This window comes from Zea mays, chromosome 5, assembly GCF_902167145.1.
Source record: "Zea mays cultivar B73 chromosome 5, Zm-B73-REFERENCE-NAM-5.0, whole genome shotgun sequence".
Classification (NCBI taxonomy): domain Eukaryota; kingdom Viridiplantae; phylum Streptophyta; class Magnoliopsida; order Poales; family Poaceae; genus Zea; species Zea mays.
This window is the reverse complement of record NC_050100.1, coordinates 116,129,517-116,151,215: the sequence shown is the minus strand read 5'-3', so window position 1 is coordinate 116,151,215 and position 21,699 is coordinate 116,129,517. Positions and strand designations below refer to the sequence as shown.

At 45.6% G+C, this 21,699-nt stretch overlaps 1 protein-coding gene across 2 annotated transcripts in view; it reads right to left on the bottom strand.

Moving 5' to 3' along the window:
• The window catches only part of LOC103626805 (nuclear pore complex protein NUP205), a 55,977-nt gene extending 37,056 nt beyond the window's left edge, over positions 1 to 18,921 (bottom strand). For both annotated transcript variants that reach the window (XM_008647152.3, XM_008647153.3), the window contains exons 1-2: positions 18,553 to 18,921; positions 18,342 to 18,437 (exon numbers count right to left, since the gene is read on the bottom strand). In XM_008647152.3, coding sequence (XP_008645374.1) covers positions 18,342 to 18,437; positions 18,553 to 18,699 — 243 coding nt within the window. In that variant the 5' untranslated portion in view covers positions 18,700 to 18,921. The remainder of the gene's footprint in view (positions 1 to 18,341; positions 18,438 to 18,552) is intronic.
• Positions 18,922 to 21,699: the final 2,778 nt, after the last annotated feature.

The window sequence follows — 21,699 nt, the reverse complement described above, 5'->3', positions numbered from 1 at the left end:
AAGCCAGGAATTTCTAAGCATGTTCATACTTTTACTATCGGTGTCCAAGTTAGCAACATCCTAGCACTTAACTAGCAAGACATTGATGATGTGTTTTCAAGTCGTCCGACTAATCGCGATTAGTCGCGATTAGTCAGGCTAGTCGGTTAGCAGAGCTCGATTAGCACAACCGACTCGATTAGAGCACCTAATCGCCCTGGTCGTCCGACTAGTCGACGATTAGGGTCGATTAGTCGCTCAATTAGCCGGTTCTGCGCGACTAGGTTTAGGATCCAGATTTTTTGATTTTGTGGGCTTTTTTGGCGGGTGGCCCGGCTACAGGGAGATGGAACGCCATCCGTCTCTACTCTCTACTAAACCGACAGTTCACATCTCTACTTTCCTGGCTTCTCAATCTCTTTCCTTTTCTTCTCTTCTTCTCTATTTCCCTACCGGCTCCTAGACTTCTTGTTCTAGAATCTAGACTTCACCTCACCAGTACACTCGCGGTTACAATCAAGACACGCGCAAATCCAGTTCCAAGTTCCGGACTTCACCGACCTAGATTTCTCGTCCAGAGTCCAGACACTCGTGGTTCCAATCCAGACACGCGCGGATCCAGAAATCCAGAATTTTTCGTCGGCATGAGTTCATCTTCTGGAGGTATTCTTTTGTGTAGTTCTGTTCTTCAATCTTCATCCTTCATCCTTGTATTGTATGTGTTGTGTCATTCTGGACTGGACTTCTAAATTTTTGTTCTTGTACTCCATCAGTCCATCCTATTCGGCTATTCCTGTAGAGTGTAGACTTGTAATCCATCGTCCATCCTATTCCTTATTCATTTGATACATTACATACAGAGTTTGGTGCTGCAGGTGATGAATTTCAGTTGGATGAAGATCTTCTTTAGGTAACTGGGTGGTAATGTGTGTTGTGTGGTATCTGGGACTTGTAGTATTAGTAACTAGTAAGTGTTTCTCTGTTGTTTTCAGTATTGCTGAATTCATGCCATGTTTACCCTATCCTTCATAATATAGTATATGAAGTTCATATATATTATATAGTTATATAATTATATACTATATAGTATAATAGTATATATTATATAGTATATACTATATACATAGGTCCTGGTCTCCTGGATGAACAGGACGACTAGTAAACGACCAGGTCGACCAGAGATCGATTAGTCGACCTAGTCAGCGACTAACCGAGATTAGTCGTCTGGTCGGCCCCCCAGTTCGACTAGCTGGTCGAGCGACCAGAAAACATAGCATTGATGTGATAAACACACTATTTTATCAATCCGACTGTCAAAAGTGGTATCAATCCATCATCTTAAGAAGTACCAAAAGACAACCTATCTGTCCACAGAACATTGTAGTAGAAGCCACATCCACCATCATCCCCAAAAGCCAAAAAACAGCAGACACTAAAGTCTCAAGCAAGTTGTGGTATGGATGTGTGATAGAATTGAAACTGAGCTTGACCCACAACATAAAAAGGGAAAAGACGAAAATGAAATAAGGATATATATATATGGCACAACGAAAATACTAATCCACCAAAACATATAATCCTAATACTCATCCATTCCAAAATGTAGGTCATTTTAGTTTTGGTCCAAGTCAAACAACAACAACAACGAAGCCTTTTTAGTCCCAAGCAAGTTAGGATAGGCTAGATGATGCGGACATCAACACCAACACGAGCACATCTACACTAGCAGCACCTTCTCCAGCCCAGGCGCCACCCCTTCCACCTGGGCCAGTGACTCGGGCCCGTGCAAGAGAATTGAACTACATCATGTTGTTAAGGAACGAAGGCCCGGAAGAATAGACGACCAGCCCAATTGCGGCCCATAATGGGCGACCTAGGGTTGGCCGCCCCTAGGGGCTGCGCCCCCTCTCTATTTATTCAGGAGCTGCGCCTCCTTTATTTGGCGAGTTTTGTTTTACGTTAGCCTTAGCTACTCTCGAACACGCGCAAATCTGCGCTGTCTTCGTGTATTCAGAACTCCACCCTCGAGTAATAGATTAGATTGCTCGCTTCTTTTTCTTGTTCGTTCTTCGATTGCGCACAGGAAACGATCTTCGTGATCAGGCCGATCTCGCATCAGCAAGGTCGGTAACCACAGGGAGTTGGTTCAGCGATTGCATTGGCGCCTCGGGCTTGCTCGTCGTAGTCGGATCGCAAGGGTCATCTTCCGCCAAATCGGAATTATCTCTACTCGCCGAAAGATCGGGCACCTCAGCTTCATCAATTGGTATCAGATTTCCAGGTTGATCGGTGAGTTTATCGAGCGTTTTTTTCCTACAGTCCACAAAACCACATAAAAATTCAGGTTAGATCTTATCCCAGCACCTTTTGAGCCTCGCACTTTCTTTCAATAATCTGCATTGTTGAATTTGTGTGCTTTCGCGTCATTTGTTGCTGGTTGCATTGTGTTCTTCCACCATTCAAACCCTAGCGCCGCCACCATCTCCCGTTTGATCACGCCACAAATCGAGTCAACATTGTTTCCTTGTTTTTCTCCTTCGGTTACGTCAAAAAAAACAGAAAAAAACAAACCGAGTCAACGGCCGTTTCCTTGATTTTCTCCTTCGGTTACAAAAAAAACAGAAAAAAAAAAAAACAAACCGAGTCAACGACCGCTTCCTTGTTTTTCTCCTTCGGTTACATCAAAAAAAAACAGAAACAAAAAAAAAGAAAACGAAGGAGAAAGGATACGGTTGTTTCATCCCGGTCGTTTTTAAAACATAACTTGAGGTACCTTCCGTAAACCGGGCATAACTTTTCGCTCGGGTGTCCAAAAAATCTGAAATTTTTACAGGAGCTTGTTGACACCATTCTGAGCCCGGCCAAACTAACCTTCGGTCTGTTTGGTTTCGACAAAATTGTCAAAAAAATTCAGGAAAATAAAGAAAAAAATTCAACAAAGTTCTCGCACGCTTTTCAGAGAACTTCCTGATTTTCTATAGACCACATCTGATTTCTGTTTTAGGTGAAACTTCGTGTAGCTCCTATCTTGTTGCTTCTTGTGCTGAGAAAAATATCAAAAAAATCATACAAAAAAAAGAAAAACAAAATCACCTGTGTTTTCTACTAGTGCCTTTTTTGCATCACTAGTACAATATTTACGGTACTGTCATTCTGCTAGTTCCATCCATCCTTTGCACCTGTGGCCAGCAATATAGTTTCGTGTTTTGCACTATAATTCAACTTTGCATTATTGTTTGATCGTGCTAATCCTTGACTTGAGTGCAGCCTACCCAAAACTCCACATATTTCTACGACGAGAAGGTTTCTGTTTCTCCAGGCAATCGCTCATCCAATCTTTCACCGGTTCCACCTGTTGGTTGCAGTTCACCACTGTGGCTTGGTAAGAACGGATAAGAACTTGATAACAGCACTAGTGTGAGCGCCTTGTGAGCAGTACACCCCTGTTTTTGGTCGTTGGTTTTTTTTCTCCTTTTGGTGTTTTGGTGTTTGCGCTAACTATGGCAAGAGCACACGACATGGTGGATGCCCAGTTGCAGGAAGTACGGGGACAAGTTGATGGACTTGCTGCTGACATTAGGACGATGCATGAACGGCTTGATTCAACGATCACTTCGACGACCGAGCGTTTCAACCAACTTGACCTTGCTCAAGCGGCGACTCGCACCACACTCGACACCATCCTGGCACGCCTTGATGCATTGACCACAAAGATGGAGCAGGAATACGGCGGTGACACTGAGCTGGACGATGGAGATCGCCGTGGTCGTGCACGTCGTGTTGTTCGTCATCCCCCTAATGACTTATTTTCTAAGATTAAATTTAAAATTCTATCTTTTAATGGTAAATATGATCCTGCTGCATATCTTGATTGGGAATTGGAGGTAGAACAGAAATTTTCATGCCATGATATTCCTGCTAATAGCCAAGTGAAGGCTGCCATTAGTGAATTTACTGATTTTGCTTTAATTTGGTGGCGTGAGTATAAACAAAAACTTCCCATTAACAGTGTCATTACTTGGACCCAATTAAAAACTGCCATGCGCCACAGATTTGTTCCTTCCTATTATGCTCGTGATTTGCTTAACAAAATGCAGCGTTTTCAACAAGGTTCACTATCTGTTGAGGAATATTACCAGGAGTTACAAAAGGGTATGCTTCGTTGTTGTTTGGTTGAGTCAGATGACGCTGCTATGGCGCGTTTTCGTGGTGGTTTGAACAGGGAAATTCAGGATATACTTGATTATCAGGATTATTTTGATATAACCACATTGTTTGAATATGCTTGCAAAGCTGAACGTGAAGTGCAGGGACGACGATCAAAGACATATACTAACTCTTTTGCAGGCCGGGGTCCAACACACAGCTCAACTCCTTCCAGCCCTGCACCTTCTACGCCTAGCACTACATCGCGCACAGGGACGACCAAGCCAGTGGCGCCCCCTGCCAAAGGCGCCGCTTCTTCCACAGGACGTACACGGGATATTCAGTGCCATCGTTGCAGAGGGTTTGGGCACATGATTCGGGACTGCCCAAACAAGCGTACCTTGCTTATACGTGACAATGGTGAGTACTCTTCAGCTAGTGATTCTGAGGAAACTGGTCATGCTATGATTGCCACTAACCATGCAGAAAATGAGGAAGTCCACGTTGATCCCATCGACGCCGATAGGTATGAGAGTCTTGTTGTGCAGCATGTTCTCAGCACACAGGTTGCCCAGGCCGAAAAAAATCAGCGACACACTCTATTCCATACCAAGGGTGTCGTGCACGAACGGTCGATTCGCATCATCATCGATAGTGGCAGCTGCAACAATTTGGCAAGTACAGCGTTGGTAGAGAAATTATCCTTGCCCACTCGCACACATCCACATCCGTATCACATTCAATGGCTTAATGATGGTGGTAAAATAAAGGTAACACGTTCGGTACGTGTCCCCTTTTCGCTGGGTTCTTATTCTGATTATGCTGATTGCGATGTTATTCCTATGGAAGCATGCTCTTTGTTATTGGGTCGACCTTGGCAATATGATACTGATAGTTTACATCATGGTCGTTCAAATCATTATTCTTTCATGTTTAAAGGCCAGAAAATAATTATACATCCAATGACCCCTGACCAAATTTTGAAAGATGATCTTACTAGGGCTGCTAAAACTGCACAACAAGTCAAATCGACATCAGCCGCACCTATTAAATCTGAAATCAAGTTGCACTCTCCTGTTTTACTTGCTACACGTGCTGATTTTGATGATCTCCATGAAGCTCATATGCCCTGTTATGCACTTGTATGCTCGTGCATGCTTGTTCCGCTTGATGATGCACCGTCTTTGGATATACCCCCTGCTGTTGTTAACCTTTTGCAGGAGTATGCTGATGTTTATCCTACGGACTTACCACCGGGTCTTCCTCCCCTCCGTGGCATTGAGCATCAGATCGATCTCATCCCCGGCGCTTCTCTTCCGAACCGCGCCCCGTACCGTACAAATCCAGAGGAGACGAAGGAGATCCAGCGCCAGGTGCAGACGCTGCTTGATAAGGGTTACATTCGTGAGTCTCTTAGCCCTTGCTCGGTTCCTGTTTTACTCGTTCCAAAGAAAGATGGGTCATGGCGTATGTGCGTAGATTGTCGTGCTATTAATAACATCACAGTTCGTTATCGATATCCTATTCCACGCCTTGATGATATGTTAGATGAGCTTAGTGGTGCCGTTATTTTCTCTAAGGTTGATTTGCGTAGCGGTTACCATCAGATTAGAATGAAACTCGGTGATGAATGGAAAACGGCTTTTAAAACGAAATTTGGTTTATATGAATGGTTGGTTATGCCATTTGGATTGACTAATGCTCCCAGCACCTTTATGCGTTTAATGAACGAAGTTCTACGGGCCTTCATAGGTTTGTTTGTTGTTGTTTATTTCGATGATATCCTTATTTACAGCAAGTCTATAGAGGAGCATTTAGAACATTTGCGTGCTGTTTTTGATGCTTTGCGTGTTGCTCGCTTGTTTGGTAACATGGAAAAGTGCACATTTTGCACGCAACGTGTCTCGTTTCTTGGTTATGTGGTTACTCCGCAGGGCATTGAGGTGGATAGCAGCAAGATTGCTGCCATTCGGGAGTGGCCTACACCGACGACGGTCACACAAATTCGGAGCTTTCTTGGACTTGCCGGTTTCTACCGCAGATTTGTTCGTGATTTTAGCTCCATTGCAGCGCCTCTACATGAGCTTACAAAGAAAGATGTGCCGTTTGCTTGGAGTGATTCGCAGGAGGTAGCGTTCAGCACTTTGAAAGATAAGTTAACTCAAGCTCCCCTCTTGCAATTGCCTAATTTTAATAAAGTTTTTGAGCTTGAATGCGATGCTAGCGGTATTGGGCTAGGTGCTGTTTTGTTACAAGAAGGAAAACCAGTTGCTTATTTTAGTGAAAAATTAAGCGGTGCTAGTCTGAAATATTCTACTTATGATAAGGAGCTTTACGCTTTAGTGCGCACTTTGCATACATGGCAGCACTATCTTTGGCATCGTGAGTTCATAATTCATTCTGATCATGAGGCTTTAAAACATATTCGTACCCAAACAAATCTGAACCGTCGTCATGCTAAATGGGTCGAATTCATTGAGTCCTTTCCTTACATTATTAAACACAAGAACGGGAAGGACAATGTTATTGCTGATGCTTTGTCTCGTCGCTATACCATGCTGTCACAATTAGATTTTAAAATCTTTGGTTTGGACACTGTGAAGGATCAATATGTTGACGATGCTGATTTTAAAGATGCTTTCAGCCATTGTATTAATGGGATACCATGGGGCAAATTTCACATACAAGATGGGTTCTTGTTTCGCGCTAACAAGCTGTGTGTTCCAGCTAGTTCGGTTCGTCTTTTGTTGTTACAGGAGGCACATGGAGGCGGTCTCATGGGGCATTTTGGCGTCTACAAAACGCATGAGGTGTTGGCTGCCCACTTCTTTTGGCCTCGGATGCGCGCTGATGTTGAGCGCCTTGTTGCACGCTGCACTACTTGTCAGAAAGCTAAGTCCGGTTGAACAACCATGGTTTGTATATGCCTTTGTCTGTCCCTTCTTCTCCTTGGCTTGATATCTCTATGGACTTTGTTTTGGGCTTGCCTAGAACTAAGAAGGGGAGGGATAGTATTTTTGTGGTTGTTGATAGATTCTCTAAAATGGCTCACTTTATACCTTGTCATAAAACTGATGATGCTAGCATTATTGCTGAATTGTTCTTTAGAGAAATTATTCGTTTACATGGTATTCCAAAAACAATAGTCTCTGATCGCGATGCTAAGTTTCTAAGCCATTTTTGGAGATCTCTTTGGAATAAATTGGGAACTAAATTGTTGTTTAGCACTACTTGTCACCCTCAGACTGATGGACAAACTGAGGTAGTAAATAGAACTTTATCTACCATGCTTAGGGCTGTTTTAGACAAGAATTTGAGACGTTGGGAGGATTGCTTGCCTCATGTTGAATTTGCTTACAATCATGCCACGCATTCTTCTACAAAGATGTGCCCTTTCCAGATTGTTTATGGTTACATTCCTAGGGCACCTATTGATTTGATTTCACTTAATGCTGCGAACGCCCCACATGTAGATGCTTCTGCACATGTTGAACAAATGATTACCATACATGAACAAACGAAACAGAACATTGCTGCTACTAATGCAAAAAATCAGGTTGCTGGTAGTAAAGGAAGAAAACATGTTACTTTTGAACCTGGTGATATGGTTTGGTTGCATTTGAGAAAGGATCGTTTTCCTACTTTGCGCCGTTCTAAATTGATGCCTCGTGCTGCTGGTCCTTTTAAGGTACTAACCAAGATTAATGATAATGCTTATATCCTTGACCTGCCTGCGGAGTTTGGTGTTTCCACTAGTTTTAATGTTGCAGATTTGAAACCGTATGCGGGAGAAGATGAGGAGTTGCCGTCGAGGACGACTTCAGTTCAAGAAGGGGAGGATGATGTGGACATCAACACCAACACGAGCACATCTACACTAGCAGCACCTTCTCCAGCCCAGGCGCCACCCCTTCCACCTGGGCCAGTGACTCGGGCCCGTGCAAGAGAATTGAACTACATCATGTTGTTAAGGAACGAAGGCCCGGAAGAATAGACGACCAGCCCAATTGCGGCCCATAATGGGCGACCTAGGGTTGGCCGCCCCTAGGGGCTGCGCCCCCTCTCTATTTATTCAGGAGTTGCGCCTCCTTTATTTGGCGAGTTTTGTTTTACGTTAGCCTTAGCTACTCTCGAACACGCGCAAATCTGCGTTGTCTTCGTGTATTCAGAACTCCACCCTCGAGTAATAGATTAGATTGCTCGCTTCTTTTTCTTGTTCGTTCTTCGATTGCGCACAGGAAACAATCTTCGTGATCAGGCCGATCTCGCATCAGCAAGGTCGATAACCACAGGGAGTTGGTTCAGCGATTGCATTGGCGCCTCGGGCTTGCTCGTCGTAGTCGGATCGCAAGGGTCATCTTCCGCCAAATCGGAATTATCTCTACTCGCCGAAAGATCGGGCACCTCAGCTTCATCACTAGAGTTGATAACCAACGGAAAACACAAGTAAAGATTGAGGCACATAGATAGTTGTTCTCCATGCACTCTTCCTCAACGTTAAATCTTTGGGTGTATTCCATCCTTTCAAGTCTTCTTTTGCTGTCTCTTCCCATGTCAACTTCGGCTCTCACATGCCTCTCTTCACATTGCTATTGCGCTTTAAGATCCCACTACACACTAGTGCCTCTAAAGATCTTCGTTGGACATGTCCAAACTATCTCAACCGGTGTTGGACAAGCTTTTTCTTCAATTTGTGCTATCCCTAGCTTATCATATATATATATATATAGTTTCGGACTCGATCCCTTCTTGTATGGTCATATATCCAATGCAACATACACATTTCCGCAACACTTACATGTTGAACATGTCGGCTTTTAGTAGGCAAACATTTTGCACCATACAGCATAGCATACAACATAGCAGGTCTAATCACCGTCCTACAAAATCTGCCTTTTTAGCTTCTATGATACCCTTTTGTCACATAGAACGCAAATGTTTGACGTCACTTCATCCACCATGCTTTTAATTTTATGGCTAACATCTTCATTAATATCCTTGTCTCTCTATAACAATGATCCTAAATACCGAAAAGTATCCTTCGTGGCCATTACTTGACCTTCCAAACTAACATCCCCCTCCTCATGTGTAGTGCCAAAGTCACATCTCATATATTCAATTTTAGTTCTACTGAGTCTAAAACCTTTGGACTCTAGAGTCTCAGCCACAACTCATGTTTCCTATTTACACATGGCCAGCTTTCATCAACTAGCATTACATTGTCCGCAAAAAACATACACCAAAGGATAACCCCTTGCATATCCCTTGTGAACTTACACCCATCACAAAGGCAAAAAAAGGTGAGGGCTCAAAGCTCGCCCTCTTTGACCCTTGATGTAATCTTATCCTAATCAAGAAGTCATTTGTGTCGACATCACTTGTTCGAACACTAGTCGCAACATTGTTGTACATGTCCTTAACGAGTCAAACGTACTTTGTTGGAACTTTATGTTTGTCCAAAGCCCATCACATAACATTCCTTGGTATTTTGTCATAAACCTTCTCCAAGTTAATGAAAACCATGTGTGGGTCCTTTTACTCTCCCTATACTACTTCATCACTTGTCTTATTAAGAAAATGGCTTCCAAGGTTTGACCTTCTGGGCATGAAAACAAAGTGGTTCATAGAAACCCTCATTATTCCTCTCAGACGATGCTCAATAACTTTATCTTATAGCTTCATAGTATCGCTCATCAACTAAATTCCCCCAATAATTAGTACAACTTTGAATATCTCCCTTATTCTTGTAGATCGGTACCAATATACTTCACTCGTCAGTCATCTCGTTCGACCGAAAGATATGGTTGAACAGCTTGGTTAGCTATACTATAGCTATGTCCTTGAGGCATCTCCATGCCTCAATTGAGATATCAACAAGGCCCATCGCCTTACCCCTTTCATCCTTTTCAATGCCCCTCTAACCTTAGATTCTTGGATCCTACACACAAAGTGCCTATGGTGTTAGTGAAAGAGTAATCCAACTGAAAGGTTTTGTCCCCATTCTCTACATTGAACATATTATCAAAATACTCTAGCCATCTATGTCTGATCTCATCCACCTTCACCAAGAGATGCTCAGTTTCATCCTTAATGCACCTAACTTGGTTGAAATCCTTTGTCTTCCTCCTACGAACCCTAGCCCTCATATATATGTCCTTATATTCTTCCTTCGCACTCAAACATTGGTAAAGATCCTCGTACGCCCTACCATTTGCCACAATTATAGCTCGTTTTGCAGTCTTCTTTATTACCTTGTACTTCTCTATATTATTCACACTCCTATCATGATAAAATGTCTATAGCATTCTTTCTTCTTAATAGCCATTTAGACTTCCTCATTCCACCACCAAGTATCTTTAGTTATGCCCCCACTACCTGTGGTTGCTTCGCACACCTCTAAAGCCGCCTTTTGAATGCAGGTTGTCATTTTCTCCCACATGGTGTTTGTATTATCTTCTCTCTTTGATGGCCCTTGAAGATTTCCGATGTCTCCCCTTTCAACTTACACCACTTTGTTCTCGCAATCTTGGCTTGCTTATCCCTACGAGCATGCACCTAAAAACAAAAGACTGCCACCACAAGCTTATGCTTAGAGCAATCCAAGCATGTTCGTTTATCCTATTCTTATGAGAACAAAGTCAATTTGACTAGAGCGTTTGCCACTACTATAGGTCACTAAATGGGATTCTCTCTTCCTAAAGTAAGAGTTGGCTATCAACGGGTCAAAAGATACAGAGAAGTCAAACACTTCCTCTCCCTCCTGATTCCTACTACCATACTCAATACCTCCATGAATCGTCTTGAAACTTGCACTTGGTGTACCTACATGCCCATTGATATATCCTATAAAAAGCTCCTCACTAATAAGTATAGCTCTAACCATGTCATCTAAGTCTTCCTAAAAAAGTCCCTTAGCATTGTCATCGTGGCTACTTGGGGGCATACACGCTTGAATAAGATAATCATATATCCTCACCTTCTCACATCCACTACATCGCTCTTTAGGCTCTTATTAATCAAAACTCCTCCATTTCTAGTTGCAATTGCCCCTGTGTACCAAAGGTTGAAGTCGGTATTGTCCACCTGCTCCGCCTTCTAACCCTTCCATTTAGTCTCTTAGACATATGTAATATTTACACTTCTAGTCGTTGTATCAACTAACTAGCTTAACTTACCTGCAAGAGACCCTACATTCCAACTACATAAACTAATCCTAGTTGGTTCAACTAACTTCCTTACCCTTCGCACACGTTGATAATGCGAAGACCCATGCACATTTTTCACTACACCTGAGTGTCGATGTAGCACACTAATAAGGAAGCAGTTATTCGATCCTTGCTCACTTGACGTCGTGACCAGACATGGCATGTCACCAAGGGCGTGCCAACCCGGCTCTAGCCCATTTAAGACTGTTGTTATTAAGTCCTGTTTCCTAAGCACTCTCCTAGTTACTTGTGCTAGTTAATTATAGTCATTAAAGACCTTGAGCAGCTCAACAGGTGTGTGCGGCTGCCAAGGCTCCTATCTGATTAGCTAAGCTCTAATGAGCTGTTATGTAATCAATGTGACTCATCTCATCTTTCTATATAATCAAGCAATGATGGCTGAGGTTAGCACCTCCGGCAAAACCACTCTGTTTACCTCTAACATTTGGTACCAGAACTTAGGTTAGACACCTGAGAGTCTCAAGGCCGACTCCTCTCTTCTCTACTCATGTCGACCTCTGCTGAGCGCGCTGCCAGGCTCAAGGCCAAGGGAACCAGCGAGGGAGAGTTGGGCGACTTCTCCAGCCGGGCTGCACGCCTGAAGGCTGCAGAGGAAGCAGCGGCGCTGGCAGTCCAGGCAGCGAAGCAGGCAGCGGCTGCAGCAGAGGCAGCGGCAAGGACGGCGCAGGAGCTGCGGGCCGAAATCGCCGCCGAGAAGGGAGAAGATGAGGAGGACTGGGAGGAGGAAGAGGAAACAGAGAGGAACAGGCGGATGAGGACTCCACCGCGAGATAGGAGGCGCTCGCAGTCACCACTGCGGGACCGAAGGCGCTGCCGTGGCGGCGCTCGCTACGAGTCGCCGCAAGGAAGGGTGGTGTACCGCGACTCCGGCAGCGGCACGTCGTGGCCAATGCTGGACAAGACGAACTACTACGAGTGGAGCCAGACCATGAAGCTGAGGATGCAGGCGCGCGATCTTTGGGACGCCATTGAAGGCGGTCCTGTCCAGTTCCGCGATGACAGACGCGCACTGGAGGTGATCGTCGGGGCTGTACCCAAGGAGATGGGTCTCCCACTGCTCGACAAGGCTACGGCGAAGGAGGCGTGGGACGCCATCGCTGCGACCCGCATCGGCGTGGACAGGGTCCGTCGAGCAACACTGCAGCGCCTACGCCGTGACTGGGAGAACATCAGCGTCAATCCTGGTGAGCAAGTGGATGACTTTGCTGTGCGGTTGTCAACTCTGCACCAGCAGCTTGTCATCCATGGCGATAGGGACATCACCGAGGAGCGCGTGGTGGAGAAATTCCTGCGCACGGTGCCAGCCAAGTACTCGCAGATCGTCGTCGCCATTGAGCAGTTCCTTGATTTTGAGGCACTGACTCTTGAGGAGGTGACTGGAAGGCTTAAGGCAGTGGACAATCGCGAAGAACAAATACTGACCGAGCCGGTGGCCATCAATGGCAAGCTGTTGTACACTGAGGAGCAGTGGAAAGCACGATGCAGAAAGGAAAAGAAGGGAGACGATGCATATGGCTCTGGTTCCAGGAACCAGCGTGGTGGCGGTGGACACAGCCGCGGTGGTGGACGAGGACGAGGCAGAGTAGGTGGACGTGGTGGCGGACGAGGAGACGGCAATGTTGCTGGCCGTGTCGGCCCCAACACCTGCCTCAACTGCAACCAGGAAGGCCACTGGGCACGTGAGTGTCCGCAGCCGCGCCGTGAGGATGCAGAGCGCGGCGGTGGCGGTGGAAACCGTGCTGGCCGCGGCGGTGGCAACCGTGGTGGAGGTCGCGGCGGTGGAAATCAGGCTGGACAGCGTGGCGGGAACCAAGGAAGGCATGAGGCGCGCGTCCAGTACGCCGAATGTGAAGAAGATGGTGCTCTGTTTCTGGCACAGGGCTTTATCAGCCTAGAGCAGAGCACGCCGGCGCACAGCTACACGGCGCAGCACGTCGAGCTCTCTGAGCCACGTGCCTGTGCCTACCTTGGCGTGAATGGAGAAGATATGGACAGCGGTTGGTACCTAGACTCTGGCGCAACACATCACATGACCGAGCGTCAAGAACTCTTTGCTGATCTGAACACTGGCGTTCGAGGAACGGTCTGGTTCGGGGATGCATCGAAGGTGGAAATCAAGGGAGTTGGATCCATCATTTTTCAAGCCAAGACCGGTGAGCAGAGAGTTCTTCACGGCGTTTACTACATTCCAGCGCTGAAGAACTCCATACTAAGTTTGGGACAGCTTGATGAAGGAGGGTCCAAGGTTGTGATTAACCATGGCGTGCTTCACATTTGGGACAATCATCACCGATTGCTGGCCAAGGTACATCGAGGAAAGAACAGATTGTACATTTTGCACCTCGAGGCTGCACAACCTATCTGTCTCGCGGCGCGCAAGGATGTTGAGGCATGGCAGTGGCACGAACGTTTCGGCCATCTGAACTTCGATGCACTCCGACGACTCAGCAAGGAGGAGATGGCACGTGGGATGCCGGTGGTCGATCATGTGGAGCAGGTATGTGACACTTGTGTCACCACGAAGCAGAGGCGGCGCTCTTTTCCGGCTGCAGCAGCATATCGTGCCCAGAATCAACTCGAATTGGTGCACGGTGATCTGTGCGGCCCAGTCACGCCAGCAACACCGGTGGGCAACCGCTACATCCTGCTGCTCGTCGATGATGCCACCCGTTTTATGTGGGCTGTGTTGCTGCCATCCAAGGACGCAGCGGCAGAAGCAATCAAGAAGATCAAGGCGGCAGCAGAGGTGGAAAGTGGGCGCAAGTTGAAGGTCCTGCGCACCGACAATGGCGGGGAATTCACCGTCGCGGAGTTCGCCGCATACTGCGCCAATGAAGGTATTAAAAGGCATTTCAGTGCTCCTTATTCACCGCAACAGAATGGTGTGGTTGAGCGCAGGAATCAAACTGTGGTGGCCATGGCACGAGCTCTGCTCAAGCAACGCCAGATGCCTTCTCGGTTTTGGGGGGAGGCTGTGATGACGGCTGTGCATATTCTGAATCGATCTCCAACAAAGGCACTGAAGAATGTAACTCCGTATGAGGCATGGCATGGTCGCGCACCAACAGTTGGCCATCTCAAGGTATTTGGTTGCGTAGCTTATACCCGGCAGCTTACTCAGCTCCAGAAACTTGATGATCGCGGTAAGGCTGGAGTGTTCATTGGCTATGCAGAAGGGGCCAAGGCATATCGTGTATTTGATCCAGTGTCCCAGCGCGTGCGAGTCAGCCGTGATGTGGTATTTGATGAAGGACGTGGCTGGGACTGGGCATCAGCGGCAGCAGGTACTTCAGAGGCAGCATGCAGCGATTTTGTTGTTGAGTTTCCATGGGCAGAAGAGTTTCCTGAAGCAGAAAGTTCAGTGTTACCCTCACCACCTCTTCAGCCACATCCTACATCACCTAGTCTCCCTTTGGTGAGTGCAGGAGAGTCTGCAGCAGAAGCAGAGGAATCCGCAGTGGAGACAGAGGTGCCTGTGTCACCTAGAACACCTACACCAGCTCCAGCAAGCCCGCAGATAGAGCATGTGACTCCTCTGGAGAATGATAGTGAAAGGGTGGATGCTTATCATGATGGTGAAGAGCTTCGTTATAGGAAGGTCCATGATATTATTGGTAATCAGCCAACCCCTTTGCCGGCACAGAGGTTGTTTGCAGAACTAAACCTCACTCATGCCGGTGAGCCCACAAGCTATGAAGAGGCAAAAAATGATCCAGATTGGCAGGCAGCAATGAAGGAAGAGCTGAGCTCAGTTGAGCGGAATGGGACTTGGGAACTTGTTACTCCTAGTCCAGGTCATCGCCCAATTTCATTGAAGTGGGTGTTTAAATTGAAGAAGGATGAACATGGTGCTGTGATCAGGCACAAGGCAATACTTGTGGCCCGTGGCTTTGTTCAGAAGGAAGGGATTGACTATGAAGATGCCTTTGCACCAGTTGCAAGAATGGAATCAGTACGTGTTTTACTTGCTCTAGCAGCACAAGAAGGTTGGACAGTACATCACATGGATGTGAAGTCTGCATTTCTGAATGGAGAACTCAAGGAAGAGGTTTATGTTACTCAGCCACCAGGTTTTGAAGTATCAGGAGAAAAGAAGAAAGTGTACAGGTTACACAAGGCATTGTATGGCCTAAGACAGGCTCCTCGGGCGTGGAATGCCAAACTTGATTTGACTCTCAAGCAGATGGGTTTTGAGCAGAATGTATATGAGGCTGCCATGTACAGGAAAGGTTCAGGCGATTCTTTGCTGATAATTGGAGTCTATGTTGATGATTTGATCATCACTGGAGTCAATCAGCAGAAGATTGAAGCTTTCAAGGCAAAAATGAAGCAGACATTCGAAATGAGTGATTTGGGTATGTTGTCTTTCTATCTTGGGGTTGAGGTAAGACAATCAGAGGGAAGCATTACTCTGAAACAGACTCATTATGCTAAGAAGATACTTGAGCTCGGTGGTATGGCAGACTGTAATCCAGCTACCACCCCCATGGAAGAAAGGTTGAAACTGAGCAAGGAAAGTACAGCAAAGGAGGTAAATCCAACTCAGTATAGGAGACTAGTTGGTAGTCTGAGATATCTATTGCACACAAGGCCAGATTTGGCTTTTGCTGTAGGGTATGTTAGCAGATTTCTGGAGAAGCCAACAGCTGAACATCTTCAGGCTGTAAAAAGGATCTTGAGATATGTGACTGGTACTCTAGATCATGGGCTATGCTATACTAGAATGACAGGCAAGGCAAGGCTTGTGGGTTATAGTGACTCAGACTTGGCTGGAGATATTGATACAAGTAAAAGCACTACTGGATGTTTGTTTTTCCTTGGAAACAGTCTGGTCAGCTGGCAATCTATCAAGCAGAGAGTTGTTGCATTGTCAAGCTGTGAGGCTGAATATGTGGCAATGACAACAGCTGCAACCCAAGCCTTGTGGTTGTCAAGGTTGTTTGCAGAATTATTGGGAAGAGAAGTTGAGGTGGTGGAACTTAGAGTAGACAATAAATCTGCTCTAGCTTTGGCAAAGAATCCTGTTTTCCATGACAGGAGCAAACATATTAGAATCAAGCATCACTTCATCAGGGACTGTGTGGAAGAAGGTAGCATCAAAACAGAATTTATTCCCACTGCAGATCAGCTTGCTGATATACTGACCAAAGCTTTGGGCAAGACCAAGTTGGAAGATATGAGAAGCAGAATTGGGATCAAGGAGATCAAGATCAGTTGAAACAGGCCTTAGGGGGAGAATTGTTGTTATTAAGTCCTGTTTCCTAAGCACTCTCCTAGTTACTTGTGCTAGTTAATTATAGTCATTAAAGACCTTGAGCAGCTCAACAGGTGTGTGCGGCTGCCAAGGCTCCTATCTGATTAGCTAAGCTCTAATGAGCTGTTATGTAATCAATGTGACTCATCTCATCTTTCTATATAATCAAGCAATGATGGCTGAGGTTAGCACCTCCGGCAAAACCACTCTGTTTACCTCTAACAAAGACCATACCTAGGTTCCGATATGGCATGTCCCTAAGAGGGTTACACCCCCCAGAGGTCTAAGTCAAACATATCTTAATTTTATCAAGTTTATAAGAAAACATTACCTGTTACTTCAATTGTTCTGGTGGTACGTAGCGGTAGTAGTAGTATTTGATTAATTGGTTTGATTATTCCAGGATTTAGGCCCAGTTTGGCACAGCTTACCTTCACTAGTCAAATTTCTAGCAACTTTCTAGGTGAAGCTAAGCTGTTTTGCAAGAAGTGTTTCGCAAAACAGCTTTACCAACAGCTTAGAGAAAAATGAGGGAGAAAATCATGAAAAGCTACTTTTCCCAGCTGAGCATAAAAAATAACTTCACCGATGAAGCTGTTTTGAAGAAAAAAACAAGTGTTTGGCAAAAAAAAAGGTCATGAAACTATTAGTGAAGCTGTGCTAAACAGATACTTATTCAGTTTAGCAGGATGCAGGAATACTTGTTCTGATGACCCGTAGCAATAGCTACTTTTATATTTCGTACAGTGTATATGTACTACAATTTTGTATATTGATTTATACAGACTACTATTATCATATATTATGTACTTATGTAAATCGGTCTAAAAATATAAAACCAATTACTAAAAATGTAACAAGAATAAATGTTGATGTTAAAATAAAGGTTACGCACCCAAAAGTTGAAGGACATTCCTTGACATATCTCATTGCTATGCAATACGTTTGTAGCACCTATATGCTATCAGTAATGGTTAGACTTTGGCACAGGACCCCGAATTTTGGTGAGAACCCTGTAGTTTTCTATGCAAAATCACATCTTTTAGTTATCATGTTGTATTTTGGATGGTTCATGTATGTTTCAATGTAATCATTGTAAACTACTACATTTGACTTTGTAAGGGACATAATATATTTATGTCGGTATAGGAGGCTTCAATTTGTTCAACCCCCACCACCATTTTCCCTGGATCCACACGCTGCCTAGGACTAGTTATTAGTCCGCTAGTTAGTAGAACTATTTGTTAGGTGACTAAAGTTTAGCTCAGGGTGTTTGGATACATGGACTAGTAGCTACTAGTCCACTTTAGGTATCGCTTACCAACTAGCTAGCTAGCTGTTAGTAGAGATATGGACTAAAGTTTAGTCTAACTGTTAGTCCATCAGTTTGGATGGCCTAGAACTGAGCTTTAGCGGTATACAAACAGGCCCTAACAAAACAGAAAACAAAATACTAAGAAAAATATAGCCCATCTCAACAGAAGTCAGAAATCACAGGCTTACACATGATAATTTTTTTAAGTTCTTTATCAGAGACTAGTTCGAACAAACAGGTTTGCACTTTGCACCGTGATGTACGAGCTAGAGGATAAAGCAGCATTCTCATTCCAGAGCTCTATTCAAGAGAACAAGCATTCGATCGGCCTTTACATAGACAACATAATCAAGCGACACTAGCTAAATGACTGTACACTACACCAAGTTACTGGGAAGTGGGAAGTATGAAGGAAACTTACGGTCCGCACGTCTGTGTCATCAAGAGTGATGGGAGGCATGCCCGGTAGCCGCACTTCCTTGCTCTCCACCTGAGTCCGATCCGACGCCTTCGGCACCTGTCCAGACACATGTCACACACACGCCAAGAACCAAGCCTAATCAAACCGGTTTCTAAGGCAGCCCTAACAAATCCTAGTACAATCGAGCGAATGTCCAGCATAGTGGGTGCACCGGATAGGAGAGTAACGTGCGGAACGCGGGGGCAGCATCGCGGACGGCGTGGAGGAGCTCCACGCGCTGCGCCGGCGATGGCGCCGTGGAGCCCAGCAGCGCCGCCTCGATGACAGAGAGGAGCTCGCGCGGCGGAAGCGGTGCCATCGCCGGAGAACAAACCCGGTCGGCGGTCGGAACCCTAGGAGTCGGCGGAAGGGAGGGTACGGAAGGGATTCAAAACCCTAGTGAGTAGTGAGCGCACGGGCAGGCGGCCTGATGGGTTTTAGGCGGGGCTGTCTTAGCTTGCACCTACCTCCTACCTCTCGTGTTAAGGGTTATTCGTAAAATTAGCTATCATTGTTAGATGTTCTAATTTAAAATATATATGTGAGCACGATATCCATTTGAGCACATAATATATTCCTGGTTTAGGCGGAGGGCTAAGAGAACCTTGGTTCGTGGACTATATGCGTTAGGAATTTGAATTGTGTCATTATTAAAAAGTTCCCTCACATAATCATCCAAAATATTGTTTACAATGTAGACTAACTGCAATGTTTGTTTAATAAAGTTTGAATATGAGTATAGATGGGTAAACTACTAGAGATAGCCTCAGTCGATCGAGTACAATTCGCCCAAATGTCATTATAAAGTTGTTTGTAGCCTACCATTGAAAATAGGGGGATTCGCATCATGGATTTAATGCAATTTTATGGACATTACACCTCTCCTTTGTCCTCATCTGTCTTAGGTGGGATGTTGGGGAGAGGGAGGGAGGCGTCGGGGCCAGGGAGTGATGACAGCGAGGAATGGACGGCCACGACGACGGGCGAGGGTTGTTCGACGCTTCAACCTCCACTTCCATCACCAGAGCGCCACCCTCAGTTGCGTCATGGCCTTCTCTGTCTACCTGTCTTCGTCCCCAACGTTCAAACTATCAGTGAGTGTGTCACATCCCACGTTCCCTATCCTCTCTCCATCTCTCGGATAATATGTGTTGATGTGGTGCCGTATTGATGCTTTGTAGGTGATGTACTAGCTCTCGGTCCTCATTGTTGCACTCACCCACGGTGACAACCTGAAAGTCGCTTAAAGAGGATGAATAGGCGAAAACTAAAATTTATCACTTTAAACACAAACTCAAACCCCCGTTAGACATTAGAACGAAAAACAAGTCGAACAGAGTGATAGAGAGTTCTTCTTGCAAATGTTTCTCAATATGATTGTGGAAATAATTAGGAGCAATACAATTGATTTGGGATCAAGTGCAAGCAAGAGACCTACAAGAGGGAATGGAGAAATAAACCACAATCACAACATAACACAAAAGCGGCAATTTATTTACTAGAGTTCGGTTTCACAAGGAAACTTCCTCTCTGTTGAGGTGTCCACTTAGGACGGGTCCCTTTCAACCATTTCCCTCTCTAAACCCAGTCACTTAGACCGCTTGAGTGTTCTTCTCAAATCAAAGGATACAAAGTCCTCGCAAGGATCTCCACACAATTTCGGAGTCTCTTGCTAACTCTTTACAAGTGTGAGAATGATAATAGAGGTGAGAAAGAAACTCAAGAACACAAGAACCAAATGCAACAAGCTCAAATGAAACACTCCACAAGGCACTAGCTCAACTCTAGTGATTATGGCACCTGTGAGGAGTTTGGAGACTTAGAGTTGTTGTAAGCAATGAATGTGACTTTGATGTAGCTCTTGTGTGTCTTGAATGCTGGTTGGGTGTATTTATGGCCCCAACCACCCCACATAGCCATGGGAGTGAAGTAGAAATATATATACCTTCTTGCGTGACACCGAACCTTAAACAACAATGGTTTGGTGCGCCACCAGACCCCTGTCATATTGTGCTAGCATGTAGTCGTTCTGATGGGGACAGGTCTTGTTAGGGGCACCAGACCGCTCCATTGTGCCACTAGACCTCCACCACATCAGTAGAGTCATTGGAGTTGAAGATGATCATTGAGCTGTCAGGCGGTCCGGTGAACCACCAGACCAGGTCCATGCGTCAACCTTCCAACTGCTCCAAAACAACCTCTCTAAAAAATGGTCTGTCGACCCACTAGACCAGTCTGATATGTCAGCCTCCCGAAACTAGTTATAGCCCTCTCTGCACACTCGGCCTAGTGCCCCACCGGATTGGTCCAGTGCGCCTCTACATAGCCCAACCTAGAAATCTTTTGCAAATTTTCTTGAAATGAGTTTGGATGTACATGAGGGTGTTTGAAAGTCACCTAGAGGGGGGTGGATAGGCAGAATCTGAAATTTACAACTTTAAACACACTACAAGCCGGGGTTAGCGTTAGAATAAAATCTGAGTCCAAGAGAGGGGGGGAAAACAAATCGACCAAGAAATAAAGCGGATGACACGGTGATTTGTTTTACCGAGGTTCGGTTCTAAAGAACCTAGTCTCGTTGAGGTGGTCATAAAGATCGGGTCCCTTTCAACCCTTTCCCTCTCTCAAACGGTCACTTAGATCGAGTGAGCTTTCTCCTTAATCAATCAGGTCACTTAGACCCTCACAAGGACCACCACACACTTGGTGTCTCATGTTTTGATTACAAGTGTCTTGAGAACAAGAATGAGGAAGAAGAAAGCCAACCAAGCAAACAAGAGCAACAAAGAAACACAAATTATTCTCTCACAAGTCTAAATGTCCTAGAGTTGAATTGGAGACTTTGAGCGGATCGATCACTTGAATTGTGTCTTTGGAGTGGTGTCTATTGCTCTTGTATTGAATGTGAAGTAGTGAATGCTTAGATGGTTGGAGTGGAGGTGGTTGTGAGGTATTTATAGCCCCCAACCACCAATTCAACCGTTGGGGTGGCTGCTGTCGATGGGCGCACCGGACAGTGTCCGGTGCGCCAGCCACGTCACCCAACCGTTAGGGTTCTGACGGTTTCGACCATTGGAGCTTTTGTCTTCTGATGGCACCGGACAGTCTGGTCCCGCACCGGACAGGTACTGTGCACTGTCCGGTGCGCCTCTAGCGACTGCTCTGACTTCTGAGCGAACTGTCCACGCACTGTAGCGTTGCAGGCGACCGTTGCAGACGACCGTTGCGCTGGCTAGTCGTTGCTTCGCTGGTGCACCGGACAATCCGGTGGCACACCGGACAGTCCGGTGAATTATAGCGGAGCGGCGCTTCTAAAACC